We start from the raw sequence: 19,852 nt of genomic DNA on the forward strand, positions 1-19,852 counted from the left end.
ACTTCAAGTTGGTATACCTGTTCCCTCCAATTCCCTTAATTCCGTAAACAATCAGGAAAATCAGGGAAGACCAAGCAGAGGTGATATTCGTAGCACCCTACTGGCCAAGAAGGCTTTGGTTCACACACTTGGTAAATATGGCAGTAGGTCTCAGTCTCAGCTCATTGAAAGTACAGGTGTCTGCACTATCAGCTTTGTTGGAAAGAAATCTGGCAATGGAAAGATTGATAATCAGGTTTTTTCAAGCAGTTAAAAGGTTAAAACCTCAAATCAAGAACAGGGTACCTACATGGGACTTGTCTCTAGTGTTGGATGTATTAACAGCAGCTCCGTTTGAACCTATACAGGAGATAGGCCTAAAATGGTTGTCATGGAAAATGGCGTTTCTGATAGCAATCACCTCAGCAAGGAGAGTGGGAGAACTACAGGCTCTATCTACCAAGGAACCATTCCTAGTCATACATCAAGACAAGGCAGTTTCTCAGACCAGTACATCAATTCCTGCCAAAGGTGGTATCACAGTTCCACATGAATCAAGAAATTGTGATTCCGTCATTTTGTCCAGAACCAAAAAATAAGAAAGAAGAAAGACTACACAAGTTAGACGTGGTAAGATGTCTTAAAGTATACCTGGAAAGGATGCGAGATATCAGAAAGTCAGACAAATTATTCGTCATTCCAGAGGGACCAAAGAAAGGACAAGCAGCATCAAAGACAACAATTTCCCAGTGGATTGTGTCTTGTATTAAAAAAAGCTTATGAAAGCAAAGGACAAGATAAACCTTTGAACATTAAAGCTCATTCTACAAGGGCCATGGCTACTTCATGGGCATTTAAGGCCCAGGCTACACCAGGACAAATATGCAAAGCAGCTGTCTGGTCCTCATTCAATACATTCTTGAAATACTACAGACTAGACGTACAATCATCAGCTGACGCAAGCTTTAGGCGTAGAGTGTTAGAAACTGTAGTGAAATAAAGTGTAAAGTGTATTAATAAAGGTCAAACTGATAAGGCATTAAACTGGTGTTGTCTATTCTGATGTATCCCTCCCTAAAATTTGCACTGCTTGGGTATGTCCCAATGGTGCCCACTGCCAGGGTGATCAGGAAAGGAGAAAATTTAAACAACTTACCGTAATTTTCTTTTCCTGGAACCATGGCAGTGGGCACATAGTTACCCTCCCTATGTATGTCTAATGCCTATCAGTTATATATTTCAGCTATGGAAGAATCGTAAGACTAAGGTGCAGGTAGAGGGAGGGGCCTTATATGGCCTACCTGCAAAAGTCTACTTCCTGTCCTACCTAGAGTGAGAAGGGATTAACCCCAATGGTGCCCACTGCCATGGTTCCAGGAAAAGAAAATTATGGTAAGTTGTTTAATTTTTCTCCTTTTTAACGGTATCGCTTCAGTTTCCCCTGTGTTTGGGACTGTAAATAGCCTTTTATTTACTTTTTCCCCAACAAAGACCCTGTCTGCAAAATGCTGCCGCCGCTGCGCTTCCGGTTCTGATGCGACACTAATAAAACTGGAAATAGAAAAAAGCACACGTTTGTGGTTTATTTGCAAAGGTTTTTACCTGCACGGCATATTCATCGTTCCTGCGCGTTCTAGGCTCGTGTTAATTACCGACGCCATTTAACCCCTTGCTCTGTGGTGCGTTACTGGCAGCTCAGGCGCCAGTCATTTGACCCCACTGCGTATTTTGACGCCACGTTGTCATGGCGATGCATCGCCGGAGAGCAGGTTAGGGACTCGGAGGCCTTACATGCTCCCCCAGCATTTAATTTAAATGTTGTGGGGAAGAGCGCTGGGCCCCTATATAGGTCTAGTGACTACCAAAAATATAGTTAGTACTAAAACTCCAGGAAGGTCAAAGCCAACACAGAGCACGAAATCTCTGAGAGGAGATAAACAAAGGGGACAGACAAAATATATTTTTTAAAAACTGCATAAAAAACATAAGGTGTGTCACAGTTTAAGACTAAGTAGTATTAGCTGGGAAGACACAGACCACCAGTTAAGGAGCTGTATGCAGTTGATCAGTGCAGAAAATATTCTCTGTGCTGAATGCTGCAATGCAAATTGTGGATACTGCACCCCACTTGAATAGTAGCGGTGAAAAGTATTACTGACCGATGTATAGGGTCAGATCAATGCCGTAGAAACCTTACTAAGGACCGGCATATCAGGAGCATGTGAAAAAGCCTGAAGAAACGGCTAAAGCTGTCACAGCAGTTTATAGCTTTAATGTGTTTGTGTATTGACGAACCACAGTTCAACAACTGGTTACTGAAGATTAGGGGGTAGAGCAAAGTGACGCCATTCTATAACGCGGCAATATTGTAACTTGCATGAGAGAAGAGACACATACGCGATTCTCTTGGTGTGTATGAGGCTATAATCTGATGCGGACGATAGAGCCGCAGCTCCAGGCTTAAACGCACACTTGGTGTGCCTGCTCCTAGCTGCGCCTGCAGCATTGATCGAATGTTATAATGATTTACAATTTCTATGTACTGCCATCATCACTAAGCATTATTCCAGTTATGGGTGCAAACTAGACCACCCGATACTAAATTGCAGCATTCTGCTATGTCACTGTGGTTAGTGACACTACCTTTAAGGTGAGGGCAATTGGGAACACATTATGGCTATAAAGTTTGTAACTGCTACTATTCAAGTGGGGTGCAGTGTCCACAATTTGCATTGCAGCATTCAGCACGGAGAATATTTTCTGTACTAATGAACTACATACAGCTCCTCAACTGGTTGTCTGTGACTTCCCAGCTAATACTACTTAGACTACTTATGCCTTATATGTTTTTTATGCAGTTTTTTAAAATATTTTTTGTCTGTCCCCTTTTTGTTTATCTCCTCTAAGAGATTTCGTGCTCTGGAGTTTTAGTACTAACTATATTTTTGGTAGTCACTAGACCTATATAGGTACATACTACTGGGTCTACACATTTGACTGAATAGGAGATTATCTCCAAAATACTCTGCTGGACACCAATATATGTTCTCCATTAGGGTCAGCAATCTATTTACTGCTATATGATTTTAAGTGTATGTTTATAATTGGTGTATTGTTTATTGGGATTGGCCATGGATCTATTAACACCTATCCTTTTTTCACCATTTTTAACAATGACCAATAAAAGGTTTTACTGTACTTAACTCATTACACAATACTGTGAGTGTATTCAAAAGGGACTTTCTTCCTTCTACATGCTTTAGTGAATAAAACTCCGATTAAACAAACCTGACACGTCGATGTGTGCGTTGGCCAGCAGGGGGTGCTCTCTGTTTACTATACATCAAATAAAAATATCCCTAGTGAGCACATTTGCGCGTCTCAGACAGGTCTGCCCCCTGCCTTCCCCATTATCTCTTGGCATACAATGCTTCCACTGCAGCTGGGGATTCTGGGTAATGACATGCAAATGAGCACAGTGTGTCACACACAGTACAGGCACACGGCAGGAGGTGGCGTTGGCAGGGGTTGGCCAGCCGGCGCCCCTCACTGAGCCTTGCTGGGCTCGCACTGGAGCAGCTGGTTCAGGTTTTTCGGCTGGTGTATGTTGCCGTACACGCGCTCCTGCATGTACGTGAGCAGAAGGATCTTCTGGAACCTCTTCTTGCTGATGAGGTACATCTCATTCTTGAAGCTCAGGGCCGCGGTAATGGGCAGCTTGACCCCTGCCCAGTCTTCCTGCAGGGACTGGGTGCTGGTGTTGGTTCCTGTGGCCGGGTCATACAAGATGAAGTTGTTTCCTGGAGGAGAAGGGGATTGTTAACCCTTTGTTATATGGCGGATTCACGCAGATAACAAGAACTTATCTTATTTATTTATTTATTTTATTTATTTATTTATAAAATATTTTACCAGGAAGTAATACATTGAGAGTTACCTCTCGTTTTCAAGTATGTCCTGGGCACAGAGTAAGACAAATAATACACGGTTACAAGTACAGTTACATAAATGAACAGGGTATACATTATATACAAGACATTGCGTGCATAGTATCTAGATTGTTACTGCCTTATCGGGCATAATTACTAAATGGTGCTCTGCAATAAGACATTCCACCACCAAAGGACCCTGTACTGCCCATTCACTTGCATGGGTAACATCAGGGGTGGCCAACTCCACTCCTCCAGGGCCACCAACATAATGACTAAGCCTGTGCTGAAGCAGGGATATCCCAAAAACCTTACCTGTTGGTAGCCACCCCTGTGGTATAGAATATCTTCTGGGAAAGAACTCCTTAGTAAATATGGGCCTTTTTTCCTACACCAGTGTTTCCCAACTCCAGCCCTCAGGGAACCCCAACAGGTCAGGTCTTAAGGATATCCCTGCTCCAGCACAGGTGGGTCAATCAGCGGCTCAGTCATTTTGACTGAGCTACCTGTGCTGGAGCAGGGATATCCTTAAGACCTGACCTGTTGGGGTTCCCTGAGGACTGGGGTTGGGGAAACACTGTCCTACACTATTTCCAATATAATACTGAGCCCATTCTTACCTTTTATAAAGAAGATTCTCTCTTCCCTGATCACTTTTCCTCCCTTTGCCACGATGGCCGGTTGAGTGAACGCCGCATCCAGGTTGTTTGGGACGCCCGGAAATCCATCCTTGATCTTCTTGGGGTACCCGGGCTCCATACGGTCATTGTCGTACTTCCAATAATTACTTCCCTGCGTAAAGAACAAAACCGCTCCGTTGTAGTTAACTCCTTTTGCTGCCAGACAGCCACGTCTTGCCTTTATAGCTCCTTAATATTTGGTCGCCTGACATACAGGGTGTGTGCATAAATCAGAGGATGTTATCAGTGGGGGTAAGACAGGAATAAGAATAATTCCACCCCTTTCAGATTCCACTTATTTGCAGGCCCAGAGTATGACTACATTTTTTTTTTAAAAAGTCGTTATTTTGATGTAATCGCCCACTTTTAACCTAATCACCAATGGCTAGTGCAATGTGCTCCGTGAGATCTAAACCTGTTATGCTACAGAAACTATTAGAACAGGGTAAGGTCGCGGGGTAAATAAACTCTTGCTGTGGATTATTGATGGACTTTGCTATTTATCTTTCGCGGTTTCCCCTGTCAACTCTCTATAGGATTAAAGTGTTGTCCTGCTCTTATCTGGTGACCTATGTAACGTGTGTGACCTCCCTGCCCGGCTTCCTAGGGAGGTTGCTTTGGGGGTGGTGTGTATTTGACTACTCAGCACGAGTTACCCTGACTCAGGGGCTGGATTCGGGCGGCTGGGCGATGAGGTAGCGAGGATGTATAAAAGTGGGCGCCAGGAACTTTTTGTAGTCCACCTATCATTTATTTGTGTCCCCGAGCACAGGGGCCGCTCATACACACACTGGTAACATTTTACTGTATTTTATAGCGGACATATTAATTCGATTACTCTGGGCCCCCACGGGAATCCTGGCGGGTCTTTCTTACGTGACCCGATACCTTTTGGCCTGTTTGGGAACTGCCACTTCCATACAGACGGAAGAGGAATGTTGGCGCCGATCCGCGGTTAGCGTTGATCTGCCAGCACCCGGGAGCCTTCTTTCCTGAGGCCCTCTGTGGCGGGCCATATTCCTTTTCCTTAACTATTGAGGACCATTCCTTTTGGGGATCCTAACTTAAAGGTACTGCCCCATCTACAACATAATAAACAGGAGGGCCGGGCCTGTGCTATTACTTTATAAACATTACTCATCTACTCTCCCGAGGCTCCTCTCCTCTTGTCCTAGTGGAACCTAACTTTGCCGAATTTACTCCCTCATTTAAACACTCTTCCATGACACCAGAATCCCCATGGCAACACAGGGTGGGGGCCGGCCTATGCTACCCTGCTAGTATCCCTCTAGAGGAAGGAGGGGTGGGGGGTGAGGGGTAATGCAATCAATGTCTCTTCTACACAGGCAATGAAATATTTCCTGGCACACAGAATTTAAATATTTACCTTGACCGCAGGGCCCTCTCACCTTGAGATAAAGTAGTAACTATTGTTTTTGGGTGGGCTCGCTTAATCTCCCCACGCCACCCCCAGAGGTAACAAGGATTGGTGAAAAAAAATAATAATAATGATTGCAGGACGGAGTAGCTAAAAATCCTTCAGCCGCATTGAAGTTAATAGTCCTGAAAGACTGTTTCAGGGCAGGAATAGCCACTAGAGTGGGATGTAGGCGGTCATAGTTACTAAGCAAGGAAGGTGTGTTGCTGAGTAACACCGTTTAGTAAACGTGGCCCAGTAACGCTGATAGAATTCCACGTTGGACTTCTCAGCTGGACTGTGAGGAGTTCAAACGTATTTCATAATGGGATTATCTCTTTAAATGCACAGAATGCTCTACTGCAGGGGTGGCCAACCCCAGCAACAGGTCAGGATTTCAGGATATCCCTGCTTCAGCAAAGGTAGCTCAATCAGTGGCACAGTCTTTGACTGATTGAGCCATCTATGCTGAAGCTGGGATATCCTGAAAACTTGGCCTGTTGGTGGCCTTTGAGGACTGGAGTTGCCCACCCCTGCTCTACTACTTTATTTGCTAAAATACCTGACAGTATTTCCCAATAGGAGACCTGTGAGGTTTGGAATGCTTTGTACAATGTAATGTCCTTTACGAATAACCCATGTTGGGCCATGAACCAGTACGAGAGCCTGCAACAAACCCACACTTTCGGATCAATGCGACTACGAGCAATTTGGAGTAAAATACCTTAAAGAAGAAGATGTTCCCGTCCTGGTTGGCTGTTGGGTTTTGCATCCTCACGGCTGCATCAAGTGAAGCAGGAAGTTTTTTCCACTTGGTGGAAATGAGCTGGGGGGGCCCCTTCTTGGGGCTCAGCGGGTGCTTCCCCTGGTTCAGTTCCCAGAAATATGCACCTACAGAAAATATATCAAATATTAATAACATCAAATGTTATTCAAGAGTCCTCTGAGAACACACTCTCTTCTTCTCCCTCCCATCCCTCCCTCCCTTTCTCCTTCACACCCCCACCTCTCTTATACCCCACCTCTCTCACACACCCACCTCTCTCACACACACACCTCTCTCTCATACCCCACCTCTCGCACTCTCACACCCCCACCTCTCTCACCCCCACCCCCACCTCTCTCTCATACCCCACCTCTCTCTCATACCCCACCTCTCTCTCATACCCCACCTCTCTCTCATACCCCACCTCTCTCACACACCCACCTCTCACACCCCCACCTCTCTCACACACACACACACACCTCTCTCCCATACCCCACCTCTCACACTCTCACACCCCCACCTCTCTCATACACCCACCTCTCTCATACCCCACCTCTCTCTCATACCCCACCTCTCTCACACACCCACCTCTCTCTCATACCCCACCTCTCTCTCACTCACACACCCACCTCTCACACCCCCACCTCTCTCACACACCCACCTCTCTTATACCCCACCTCTCTCACACACCCACCTCTCTCACACACACACCTCTCTCTCATACCCCACCTCTCGCACTCTCACCCCCCCACCTCTCTCTCACTCACACACCCACCTCTCTCACACCCCCACCTCTCTCTCACATCCCACCCTTCTCTCTCTGTCTCTCACACCCCCACCTCCCTCTCACATCCCACCTCGCTCTCATACCTCCATCTCTCTAACACCCCACCTCGCTCCCACCCACTCCTCTCTCGCTCTCTCACACCCCCACCTTTTGCTCTCGCACACACACACACTTTTCTCTCACACCCCTCTCTCACACCCCCACCTCTCATTCTCTCACACTCCCACCTCATTCTCTCACACTCCCTCCTTTCTCTCTCACCCTTTCTCTCTCACCCCCTCTCTCTCACCCCCACCATTCTCTCTCTTTAACACCCTCACCTCTTTCTCTCTCACCCCCCCCCCCCCCCACCTCTCTCTCTTTCCTCCTATGCTTCTGGGGCAGCCAATGTATGTATGTTGGGCGCATTGATTTAAGCATTAATTACACATATCAGAAGAAGTGTGAGTTGTGTGTGTCGTTCGTCAGTCGACTGGGTTCGAATACAGATGAAAAGACCAAGACAGCGACCAGAAGTCAGATGGGAGGATGAAATCAGAAAATATGTTAAAGCAACGTGGAGAAGAGAGGCTGTAACCGCAGGACCTGGGAGATCACTGGGGAGGCTTCATCCAGCAGTGGGGAGACTAGGGCTGAAGATGGTGATTAAATAGATCCCTGCCCCAAAGAGCTTACAATCTAAGTGCGGAAGGACTTCTTCATGGAAAGGGCGGTGTATATGTGGAATAGCCTCCCAGCAGTGGTTAATACAGCAAGGAAATTGATTTTTTTGGGGGGGACAGGTATAAATATTAAATATTAAATAGGAAAGTGAAGGATCAAATAAATGGCTTTTGATAAAAAAAAGAAAGCGGGAGTTTAGGTTAATAAATTACAAGTAGTAATTGCACCTGAATAACTAAAGAAGAGGTGATACCTTTAATGGCTAACTAATGGTTAAAAAGAGTGAGGGTCACTACGGTCCTTTCTTCAGGTTATTTTTCACCTGAAAAGCTTGCACTCTTTTTAACCATTAGCCAATAAAGACATAACTTGTACTTTTATTCTGTCTATTCTATGGGCTAACCCGTTCCCATCCTCTATTTGCACCACTGAGACCCAGCACACTTCATTTACCTTTGAATAAGTAAATGGAGCCATCCTTGGTGGATACAAATGTGTCGATTGGTTCTTCCCCACACATCTGGACCACAGATTGCTTCTTGGGCGCCTGGCCCTCTACACCTTGTCCTACGCCGGAACTGGAATTAATTTTCCCGTCTTGAAGCCCAGGTTTCGTAACTTTAGAGCTGCCTTCCGACGGAAGAGGATCTGAGCTCTGATTGACCACCACTGGTTTGCCGTACAAAGACTGGATGGCCTCAATATCGTCTAAGTGTAGCTGGAACTTCGGGTTGTAACCTTTGTACGTTGGGCTCATGAGCGCTCCAGGGATGGTGGAATGATCCAGTCCCAGGGAATGACCCAGCTCGTGCGCAGCGGCCTGCAGAAGGTTCACTCCTAAAAGATGGCGGTGCAAATAGGAAACGTGTATGATACATTTTATTGGCCCAACAAATAATTTACTGTGTGGATCAAATACGAAACCTTGGGAACTATACACTATTTAATTGGTTAAATAAAAAGTTATTGTACTACATTATTTATTTTTCTTTACATGGTATTAAAGACCAAGATATGAAATATCAAAGAATAAATAATGCAAGCAGTTCCCTGATGAAGTGACCGCAGCCACGAAGTATGTAGATTGGGTGTGTGGAGTGGAGATCCTCCATCTGTCCCGTGACGCTTCGTAAACGTCCGAAGCGACATCATTGCGACCACTTGGGCCCAGGTACGTTGGTGGAGCACTAGGACAATATAACATGATGATGGATCTCTCTCATTCATAACCCTTTTGGAATAATGTTCAATCTATGTAAATGCAATAATTACCTGCTTTTAAAAGGATTGTACATTAAGCAGAATTACGATATAGGCATTTTGCACTAACGTTTTTGCCTTCATGATCTGTATAGAACTGTTTGGTTCATTAAGGGTCATCCCTTCTTGTTAAAGATTGTACGATTGGTTTTAAACAGTAGAAGGTGGTACTCCTGATCAACAAGATCCCAGAGTTTCTACGGTTAAACCTTGAGACAATTAGAAGTAACCAGACATTTGAGGCACAGGTTAGATTTACCTTTCTTCTCATTGATTGTCCATTTCTCATCGTTATCCAGGTGCAAGTCTCCATCGATGGGCTTCTTCTTTGTATTGAATGGGGGCATGAAGGCGTGACCCAGCACACGGCCTGGGCCATCAAAGGCATTCCTCTCCCCGTCATTGTGCAGGCCGGACACAAAGAAAATGTCAATGTCTGCCGTTTCTTTGATTCCGACTTCAGTGAACTTCAGCAAAGATGCATTCTCCCAAACCTAGAACCAAGGAGTCATAGGAGTTACCTGTATTCCCTTCACATCAGTCTTCTCATTTACCAAGTTGGTGAATGGACGCATCTTAAAAACATAAAGAGGTCTATGGATCATGGCAACTTTGGAGGTCTTTTCCGCTCACGTCCCACTCTCTGCCTCCAGTTTTGCCCCATGTAAACCAGCTTGCAATCTAAGTGTGGGTAATAGGTATAGGTGAGTAAAAGTCTGGTCAAGATTGATTCTACCAGTCAAGGAAACATAGCCTATCCTATATTTTTCCATAGTTGTGTAACCCCCCTCCATAAGGAGGAGGGACTATTCAAGAAGGTTAGGTTCTAGGAGGACATGAGGAGAGGAGCCTCGGGGAGAGTAGATGAGTAATGTTTATAAAGTAACAGTATAGACCAGGACCCCCGTGCTTATTATTTTGTAGATAGGGACAGTACCCGTTAAGCTAGGATCCATGAAAGAAGGAATGGAGACCAGAATAAGTAATAAAAAGGAATGTGGCCCGCCATAGAGGGCCTCAGGAAAGAGGGCTCCCAGGTGTCGGCGGACCAGCTCTAACCGCGTATCGGAGCTAATATAAGTCTTTATGGAAGTGACAGTTCCCAAACAGGCCAAAGGTATTGGGTCACGTAAGAAAGACCCACCAGGATTCCCGTAGGGCCCAAACTAATCGGATTAATAACAATGATGGTTCCGAAGCAACAAGGGGGGCTGGGTCCAACACTTACTGAGAGCAACTAAGTCCAAGTACCTTCATTGAAGTGTTAAGAGTGGGAACTGATGGAAGAACCGTATCCATGTACTGTATGTATGTATGTATGTATGTATCCACGTATCCATGTACTGTATGTATGTACTCATGTATCCATGTATGTCAGTGATAGTGTTGCACTGTATTTTATAACAAGGTATATGAGCGGTCCCTGTCCATGGGGGCACGAATAAATGGCTGTAGTATTACAGAAATGTATGGCGCGCATTATTAGAAAACAGAGAGTGAGATTGGAAAGTGAAAGAGTGGATGACGTGTAAGAGAACATCTTGTGATGCGTTTTGGGTGTATATACGCTTTTTAACTATTTCTAACCGGGAAAATGAGCCTTTGATGCAGGCGGTCACCATATTTACTGCTGCCCGTTGTTACACTGCAAGATAGAAATGTTCTAACAGTAGAAACCAAATACCCCACCCCGCCCTGGGACACGTCGGTGTAACCCAGCCACGGCGGTGTAACCCAACCACGGCGGTGTAACCCAACCACGGCGGTGTAACCCAGCCATGGCGGTGTAACCCAACCACGGCGGTGTAACCCAGCCACGGCGGTGTAACCCAACCACGGCGGTGTAACCCAGCCACGGCGGTGTAACCCAACCACGGCGGTGTGTCACCAATAAAAGAAATACGTCCGGCCAAAAAAAGGAGGCGGCGAGAGACAACCAACTTGTCTAATTTTGATAGAAGAACAAGAGAAGCGAGAATCAATTCTGCGTCTCTCTCTATCTTATCTCTGCATATAACACCCCCCCCTCTGCATATAACACCGCCCCCCCCCCCGGCACTGAATTGATACAAACCCTTGGGGTACCGGTCTCTCCCGCGTCTAAGAAACTGTCACTTTTACGTTTCTTACATATCGCAAGAATGTCCTTTCACGAAAACCTAGCGACGAGTCTTGCACAATTATTTGACCCCTTGCACAATTATTTGACCCCTTGCACAATTATTTGACCCCTTGCACAATTATTTGACCCCTTGCACAATTATTTGACCCCTTGCACATTATGGTGCAATGTGACGCTGGTCCCTCTTGCAGCTGAAGCAGGGACGGCCAACTGCAGTCCTCAAGGGCCACCAACAGGTCAGGTTTTTAATATATCCCTGAAGTCCTCATATTGTTGATGGAGCTACTATCCCGATCCCCCCTCCCCCCAATAGGTCAGGTTTTAAGGATACCCTTGCTTCAGCACTGGTGGCTCAATCAGTCCCTGCTTCAGCACAGGTGGCTCAATCAGTCCCTGCTTCAGCACAGGTGGCTCAATTAGTGGCTTCGATGGAGCCTCTGATGATTGAGCCACCTGTGCTGAAGCTGGAATATCCTGAAAACCTGACCTGTTGGGTGTAGGAGGGGTGGCTTGAGCACTGGGGTTGAGCCCCTCTGTTTTAACCCCTTCATCTGCCTCTCTGGCTATGAAAGGGGATTAGAGAGATTGTTATTTATTTGGATATGTTTCTGATTTCTCGCGTTGCCACGTTCCTGTTCCACGCCGGGATTTCGTGGTCTCTCTGCCTGTTTCTGTGATACCTTCAGGGCTTTCTTTAACTCCTCCCTGACCATGACGTCGGACAGCAGGGAAGTGCTGTTAATGATTTTGTAGGTCAGCGTGTCTTTCTTCCACTGCGCACCCACTTTATAGGACATGCGCTGCTCATGCTTCCCGCAGCGAGGCAGTTTCATGGCTTCTGTCGTGTTCTGGTCTAATTTTCCTGGGAACGGACAAAAACAATCTCATATTTAAAATTATCTGATGGGTGTGTGAATTCCAAGTTACACACTCACTCACTCACTCACACATTCACATACACGATCTCACATACTAATTCTCACACACTCTCACCCATTCACACACACTCACCCATTCACACACACTCACCCATTCACATCATCTCACCCATTCACACCCTCTCACCCATTCACACCCTCTCACCCATTCACATACTAATTCTCATACACTCGCCCATACACACACACACCCACCCATACACACCCACACACCCACCCATACACACCCACACACCCACCCATACACACACACCCACCCATACACACACACCCACCCATACACCCACACCCACCCATACACACACTCTCACCCATTCACACACTCTCACCCATTCACACACTCTCACCCATTCACACACTCTCACCCATTCACACACTCTCACCCATTCACACATACTAATTCTCACACATTCACCCATTCACACACACCCACCCATACACACACACCCACCCATACACACCCACCCACCCATACACACACACCCACCCATACACACACACACACACCCATACACACACCCACCCATACACGCACGCACTCACTTACCCATTCACACACATGCACACACTTCCACACTCACCTTCACCCTCACACACATTCACCCTCACACTCACTCTCTCATACACAACCTCACATACAAATTCTGACACACTCACACCCATTCACACTCACTCTCTCATACACAATCTCACATACAAATTCTCACACACACACCCATTCACACTCACTCTCTCATACACAATCTCACATACTAATTCTCACACACTCACATCCATTCACAATCTCACATACACATTCTTACAAACTCACACCCATTCACATACACAATCTTGCATACTAATACACACACACACACACACACACACACACTTGCTCTCATTCATTTGGCGCTATATAAATAAAGACATACAATACAATACTCACCCATTGACACACACACACACACACACACACACACACTCACATACTAATTCTCACATACTCACCCATTGACACACACTCACCCATACATACACACACCCACACACCCATTCATACACACACTCACACAAACACACACACGCACACACTCACCTTCACCCACTCACCTTCACACACCTTCTGTGTGAACATGTTCGCCCTCACACTCACTCTCTCATACACAATCTCACATACAAATTCTCACACACACCCATTCACAAACAAACACTCACCCTCACACACCATCACCCTCACACTCACCCTACACACACCCTCACCCTCACACTCACTGTACACACACACACACACACACCCTCTCACACCCACCCTCACCCTCACACACCTACCCTCACACACACCCCCTCACACACCCACTCCAGTTCTAGCAGCCCTGATAGTGAAAGTTACCAGAGACTTTCAGCCCGTTCTGTCTCTGAAACCACTCCAAGCTGCTGATAAACTCTTCTGGGAGCTGAAGCTCCGAGATAAAAGGGGTGTCCGGCACAGCATACTCTGTGAGGTTCTCATCGGGGAGGTACCCAAATTCTATCAGGTAGTCCTGCAAGTAACAACACCAACAAAGAGATCAGCCAGATGTGAATACGTCAAGGCTCCCTCCCCTGTGTATGTGTATGTATTTATATACAGTAGCGCTATTAATGTACATAGCGCTTCACAGCAGTAATACACGCGACAATCATATAAGTAACAAATACCACATAAAAGTAACATTTAGGTAAAGGAGTCCCTGCTCCGAAGAGCTCACAATCTAATTGGTAAGTAGGAAGAACGTACAGAGACAGTAGGAGGACATTCTGGTTACTGCATCTGCAAGGGGCCACGGTCGCTGTATGAGGTGTAAATTATCAGCCACGGTGCTATTCCTATGCTTCGTTAAGCAGGTGTGTTTTTTTTTTTTTTTCCAAAATTTTTTATTAGGCATTTAGATAATTCACAGTATGCATGAAACAAACGATAATACAGCCTAATACAGATTTTCTTCTTTTGTTGGTTAGAGAAACCGGAAATAAAAGAGGAAAGCTCACCGCTCCCCTGACCCTCCAGGGGCTATGTGGGGAGCGCGAGTATGGAAACAGAGAGTAAGAGTGGGAATAGGAAGGGGAGGGTGGGTGGGGGGGGGGATACCCATTGCTTCCCGTGTCCTCAGTCTATTTTCATTGGTGCCCCTGACCTGGTTTTCCTTTCTCTCTCTCTCTCTCTTTTTTTTTTTTTCCATATGTGGATTAGTGGCGTAGAGGTGCCATATGGGATAGCCACGGATCCCATGTTTTGTTAAAGGAGTCAGTGGATCTTTTCAAGAAGGCAGATAGTTTCTCCATATTCATCACCTCTTGCACCCTATTTTTTACCGTTTGTTTTGAGGGGGGAGACACCTTCTTCCAGGCGGCTGCCACCGCACATCTAGCCGCTGTAAGAATGAAGGAGATTAATTTACTTGTTGGTCGGTCCAAATTTTCTAAGGGCCTGGCCAACAGGTAGGTCAACGGGTCAATAGGGATTTTGAGGTCTGTGACCTCCTCTATTAATTTTTGTATTGTTCCCCAATATTTTTGAATTTCCGGACATGTCCACCAAATATGGGCCATGTCCCCCTTCTGACCGCAACCTCTCCAGCATAAATTGGACGCCTGGGGGTAAATTTAATTTATTCTAACTGGGGTAAGATACCAGCGAAACAGTATTTTATATATGTTTTCTTTGATTGTGGTACATATGGAAGTTCCTGAGGCATTTTCCCAAATTCTTTCCCAATCCTCTCGGTCTATAACTATTTCCAATTCTGCTGCCCAATGCAGCATATAGTCATGTGTAGGGGCTTCTATGGCCCTTTCCAATTCACCGTAGATTTGTGTTATAAGACCTTTCTGGTGGCCTGTTTCTCTACAGAGCCGCTCGAAACTGGTGAGAGGGGGAAATTTCAACGTTGGGGATAAAGTTTGAATAAAATGCCGAATTTGTAGATACTTGAAGACATCCAATCTTGCTATTTCATATTTGGTTTTTAGGCGCTGATAACTCAGGAACTCCTCAAAGCTCAGGAGGTCAGCAACCGCTCTAATATTTTTTGTTTTAAATTGGTCCCATTGTCTGGGCTCACAGCCAGGGGGGAATTTCGGATTTTTATAAATTGGTATGAGTTGGGATTGAGGTGTGGTGAGCTTAAATTTAAATTTGCATTTTGTCCAAATCTCCCATGTGTGTCTCATTGGGCCTAACTTAAATTTACTGTTCTGCATGTCTTCCCTGCTCAGGGACCAAAGGCAAGCCGGCAGTGAAGGCGTCCCGGCATAGTATGATTCTATATCTAGCCAACAGTATTGGTTTGGGTTGGCGTTCCAGACTACTACCTGTCGCAATTGGGCGGCTTGGTAGTATTTTGTGATGTTTGGAACACCAAGTCCTCCTCTCCCCCTTGATGCCAAAAGAACTGTCCTGGTGATTCTGGGTTTCTTACCCTGCCAAATAAAGTGGAAGATTAGTTTTTGAATGTTCTTTAATTCTGAGCCAGGGATGTGGACCGGGAGAGTCTGAAAATAATATAATAATCTAGGGAGTATGTTCATTTTAACTGATATCATCCTCCCGATCCATGATATCTGATATCCTCCCCATTTCTCTAGATCTTGTTTGATTTTCCGGAACAGAGTCGGATAATTTTGTTGATATAGGGATTGGTAGTTCCTCGTTATCTTTACTCCCAAATATTTGATACTCGAGGAGCTCCAATGATAGTTAAAGTTTAGTTTGAGGAGTTTCACCTCTGGCTCTGGCAGGCTTAAATTTAGTGCTTCCGATTTGTCATTATTGATTTTATAACCTGAGATATCTCCAAAGTCCCGGAGCTCTTTTTGGAGGTTAGGTAGGGATGTTTGGGGTTGTGTAAGGGTTAGGATGACATCATCTGCGAATAGCGATATTTTGTGCTGCCTGTGTCCAATTTCTATTCCTTTGATGTCTCTATTGGCTCTAATTGCAGATGCTAGGGGTTCTATGGTTAATGCAAAGAGGAGAGGAGATAGGGGGCATCCCTGTCGAGTTCCATTAGTGATCTCAAATCTCTGGTTACTGCCCCCTGGTAGTTTTACTGTTGCAGACGGGTTTTGATATAATCTACGGACTCCTTCTAGGTATGCGTCTTTGAATCCGAATTTACACATAACTTGGTCCATGAATAGCCAGTCTATTCTATCGAACGCCTTCTCTGCATCTAGGCTTAGGAGTAGTGCTTTGGTCTCTGTGAGATGGACATGTTCGATAATGTCTATTATCTTCCGAGTATTGTCCGAGGCCTGTCTGCCTGCTACGAATCCTACTTGATCACTATCTATTAATCTCGGTAAGATGGGGTTTAATCTATTTGCGAGTATTTTGCTATATAGCTTGAGATCACAATTGAGCAGGGAGATTGGACGATAGCTTCCACATTGCATCGGGTCCCTGCCTTCTTTATGTATAATGGCCAGGGTGGCCAGGGACATTGACGTGGGGATTTGATTTCCTTCCATGAAATCGTTAAATATCTTTAGAAGATGCGTGGATAGTACTGGCAAGAATCTCTTATAGTAGACATTAGTGAACCCGTCGGGGCCAGGAGACTTAGTAATTTTTAGTGATTTGACCGCCTCTTCCAGTTCCTCTTTTGAGATCTCAGCGTTGAGGACTGTGTTTTCCTCCTCCGTTAGTGTGGGGAGCTTACATTTATCTAAATATTGCGCTATTAATTCGGATGCTATTGATTCAGGCCGGCCATTTTTTGATCTTAGATTATACAGTTCGGTATAAAATTTTGTAAATTCAGCTGCTATTTTGCTATCACTATGTTGTATTTCACCAGACCTACTCTTGATTGCCGTGATTTGGGACCGTTTATGTACCCCTCTTAATTTAGTCGCCAAAAGTCTGTCTGCCTTGTTCCCCTTGTCATAATATTGTTGATTAGTCCATTTGAGGGCCTTCTCAACATCCTCCAGCTGGATTTGTCTAAGTTTTACTCTGGCTGTTGTCAATGTTTTATATATTTTTTTTGAGGGGTTGGTTTTATGAGATTGTTCTATTATTTTGATATTATCCGTAAGCTCCTTTATTAATTTTTGGCGGGCTTTTTTCCTGTGGGATGCGATAGAAATGAATTTCCCTCTAATGGTTGCCTTATGGGCCTCCCACAGGATTGCTGGTGAGGAGACGGATCCTGAGTTAAAAAAAAAATAGTCCCGAATAGCGGCTCTGATCTCTCTTTCTATCTCAGGATGATTGAGTAATGAATCATTTAGTCTCCATGAGTAATTTATTGTTTTTTCAAAGGGGGTCGTCAAGGTTAAGGTAATCGGGGCATGATCAGACCATGTGATTGGTCCTATGTCGGAGTCGGATGTCGCCGCCACCACATTTTTTGTGGCCAAAAAGTGATCTATTCGAGAGTAGTTCTGGTGAGGTGCTGAGTAAAAAGTATAGTCTCTCTGGCCCAAGCAGGTGTGTTTTAAGGTGGGTCTTAATGGTGGATAGAGAGGGTGCTAGTCGGGTATTGAGGGGAAGGGTATTCCAGAGGTGTGGGGCAGTCAGTGAGAAGGGTTTAATACCAGGACTGGCCACCACCAGTTCTCGAGGGCCACCAGCAGGTCAGGTTGTATACCTTTCCATTCTAAAAAGATGTCCAACCTTTTTTGGAAGATGTCTATTGGGTTAAGTGTCTTAAATAAGTAGTAATACTGCAGATGATACATTCTATACACAGTAACAGTACCCTTTTAAATACCACTCTCTGGTAGTAACATTTACAGCGATACAGTTATATATTCTGTTTAGAGTATTATTATAATAATGATACGAATTCTTACCGCTGCCAGTTTAAATTGTTCCGTGCTGATCAGCACCGGCTGCTCCGGCTGCACCCCGCGAGGTTGGAGGACGGGAGGAGCGTTCATCTCCGCGCTAGCCACGTCTTTCCGATCCCCTTTAAGATCCTCCTCGGGGATCGGTCTGAAAGAGCCCAACGGGAAAATCAGCAGCAACGTCGCAAAAACTGCACGCAAGGCCGCGCGCTTCCCCCCCATCCCGCTGCGGCAGAGGGTCTCTCGCTCTGCCGGCTGACTGTGTGCGCAGTCTGAGTCCGTCCGCCTGGCTATCTATTAAACCTGTTCAAACACGTCGTGTGTACTCTGAATTATTTGGGGGAAAAACAAGAAGGAAAGAATGTTAACTCTTTCCCTGCCGCGCCGGGCCTTGGGATAGGTTGTGGGGTTACACTCCGGCTCGTTAAATTAAAAGTTTGTCTTCAAATCGCCATCATTTTGTATTTTGGGGGGAGAATTTATTTTCTTTTTTTGGTGGGTGGGTTTGTTATGATGGGAGAAAATAAATCTCTTTATAACATATCGCAAGTGCAGCTATGTGTCCATCACGCGTGTGCGTGTCCCGGACACATATGTGTATGTTCTGGGATATTTGTTCATATTAAATGATGAAACAGATGTTAGGACGCGATTGTTAGAAGAATTGTAAGGAACCAAACCCTGAAAACCCCGGGACACTGGAGAGGGTGGATTTATTTCATTAACCCCTTTGATGCCAAAGAGATGACCTAAACTCACCTTGAGAGGGCCTGAGTAGACGTCACTAGCACGCAAGGTTAATGATCCCCATCTATCTATTGCAGGAGTGGCCAATTACAGGTCCGGTTTTAATGATATCCCTGCTTCAGCAGAGGCTGATTGAGTCACCTGTGCTGAAGCAGGGATATCCTGAAACCCTGACCTGTTGGTGGCCCTAGACAACTGGAGTTGTCTACTCCTGTTGTATTGTAATGGTTTTTATAAGTATGTATTTTATAATTATAATAATAATTATTATATATATTTATTTATTTTTAGCAATGGCAGACAATCCTATTAGCCACCTTATCATTATCTTTCATTTGTATGGCGCCAATATTCCCACAGTGCACCGTGGGAATGCCGAGAATAACATTGTGGGACAAATGGAGACAATAGGAAAGAGGTCCCTGCCCCAAGGTGTTTATAATCTAGAGGGGTTATATATATTATATCTTTGTATAGCAGTTTCTCCCAATGGGACTCAAAGCACGTCACAATGACAGCACACAGCACACAGCACACAGCAATATTAGACTCAGTCCCTATCCCGCAGAGCTTACAATCTATGTTTTTGGTGCCTGAGGCACAGGGCGATAAAGTGACTTGCCTAAGGTCGCAAGGAGCTGACACCGGGAATTGAACCAGGCTCCCCTCAGTGTCATTTGCCGAGTCTGTGTCTTTACGCACTGATCCGCTACCATAAATACATACATGCATACATACATACACACATGCATA

At 45.3% G+C, this 19,852-nt stretch overlaps 1 protein-coding gene across 1 annotated transcript; it reads right to left on the bottom strand.

Moving 5' to 3' along the window:
- Positions 1 to 1,537: 1,537 nt before the first annotated feature.
- On the bottom strand, positions 1,538 to 18,633 carry LOC142502458 (matrix metalloproteinase-18-like). Its single transcript, XM_075613458.1, has 8 exons — positions 18,359 to 18,633; positions 13,911 to 14,061; positions 12,284 to 12,465; positions 9,741 to 9,975; positions 8,675 to 9,058; positions 6,730 to 6,896; positions 4,529 to 4,700; positions 1,538 to 3,779 (listed from the first exon to the last, which is right to left on the bottom strand). The coding sequence occupies exons 1-8, from the start codon at positions 18,572 to 18,574 to the stop codon at positions 3,526 to 3,528; spliced, it is 1,761 nt and encodes a 586-aa protein (XP_075469573.1). The 5' UTR covers positions 18,575 to 18,633; the 3' UTR covers positions 1,538 to 3,525.
- Positions 18,634 to 19,852: the final 1,219 nt, after the last annotated feature.

The sequence above is a fragment of the Ascaphus truei genome, chromosome 9 (assembly GCF_040206685.1).
Source record: "Ascaphus truei isolate aAscTru1 chromosome 9, aAscTru1.hap1, whole genome shotgun sequence".
NCBI lineage: Eukaryota > Metazoa > Chordata > Amphibia > Anura > Ascaphidae > Ascaphus > Ascaphus truei.

What these genes read in the sequence shown, in the direction of transcription:
- LOC142502458 (XM_075613458.1), bottom strand. Translation starts at nt 18,574, where the DNA reads ATGGGGGGGAAGCGCGCGGCCTTGCGTGCAGTTTTTGCGACGTTGCTG. An exon ending in AGTTAAAGAAAGCCCTGAAG is followed by an intron (nt 9,976 to 12,283) that starts GTATCACAGAAA and finishes CCTTGGTTCTAG; the next exon opens with GTTTGGGAGAATGCATCTTT. An exon ending in CTCCATTTACTTATTCAAAG is followed by an intron (nt 6,897 to 8,674) that starts GTAAATGAAGTG and finishes TATTTTCTGTAG; the next exon opens with GTGCATATTTCTGGGAACTG.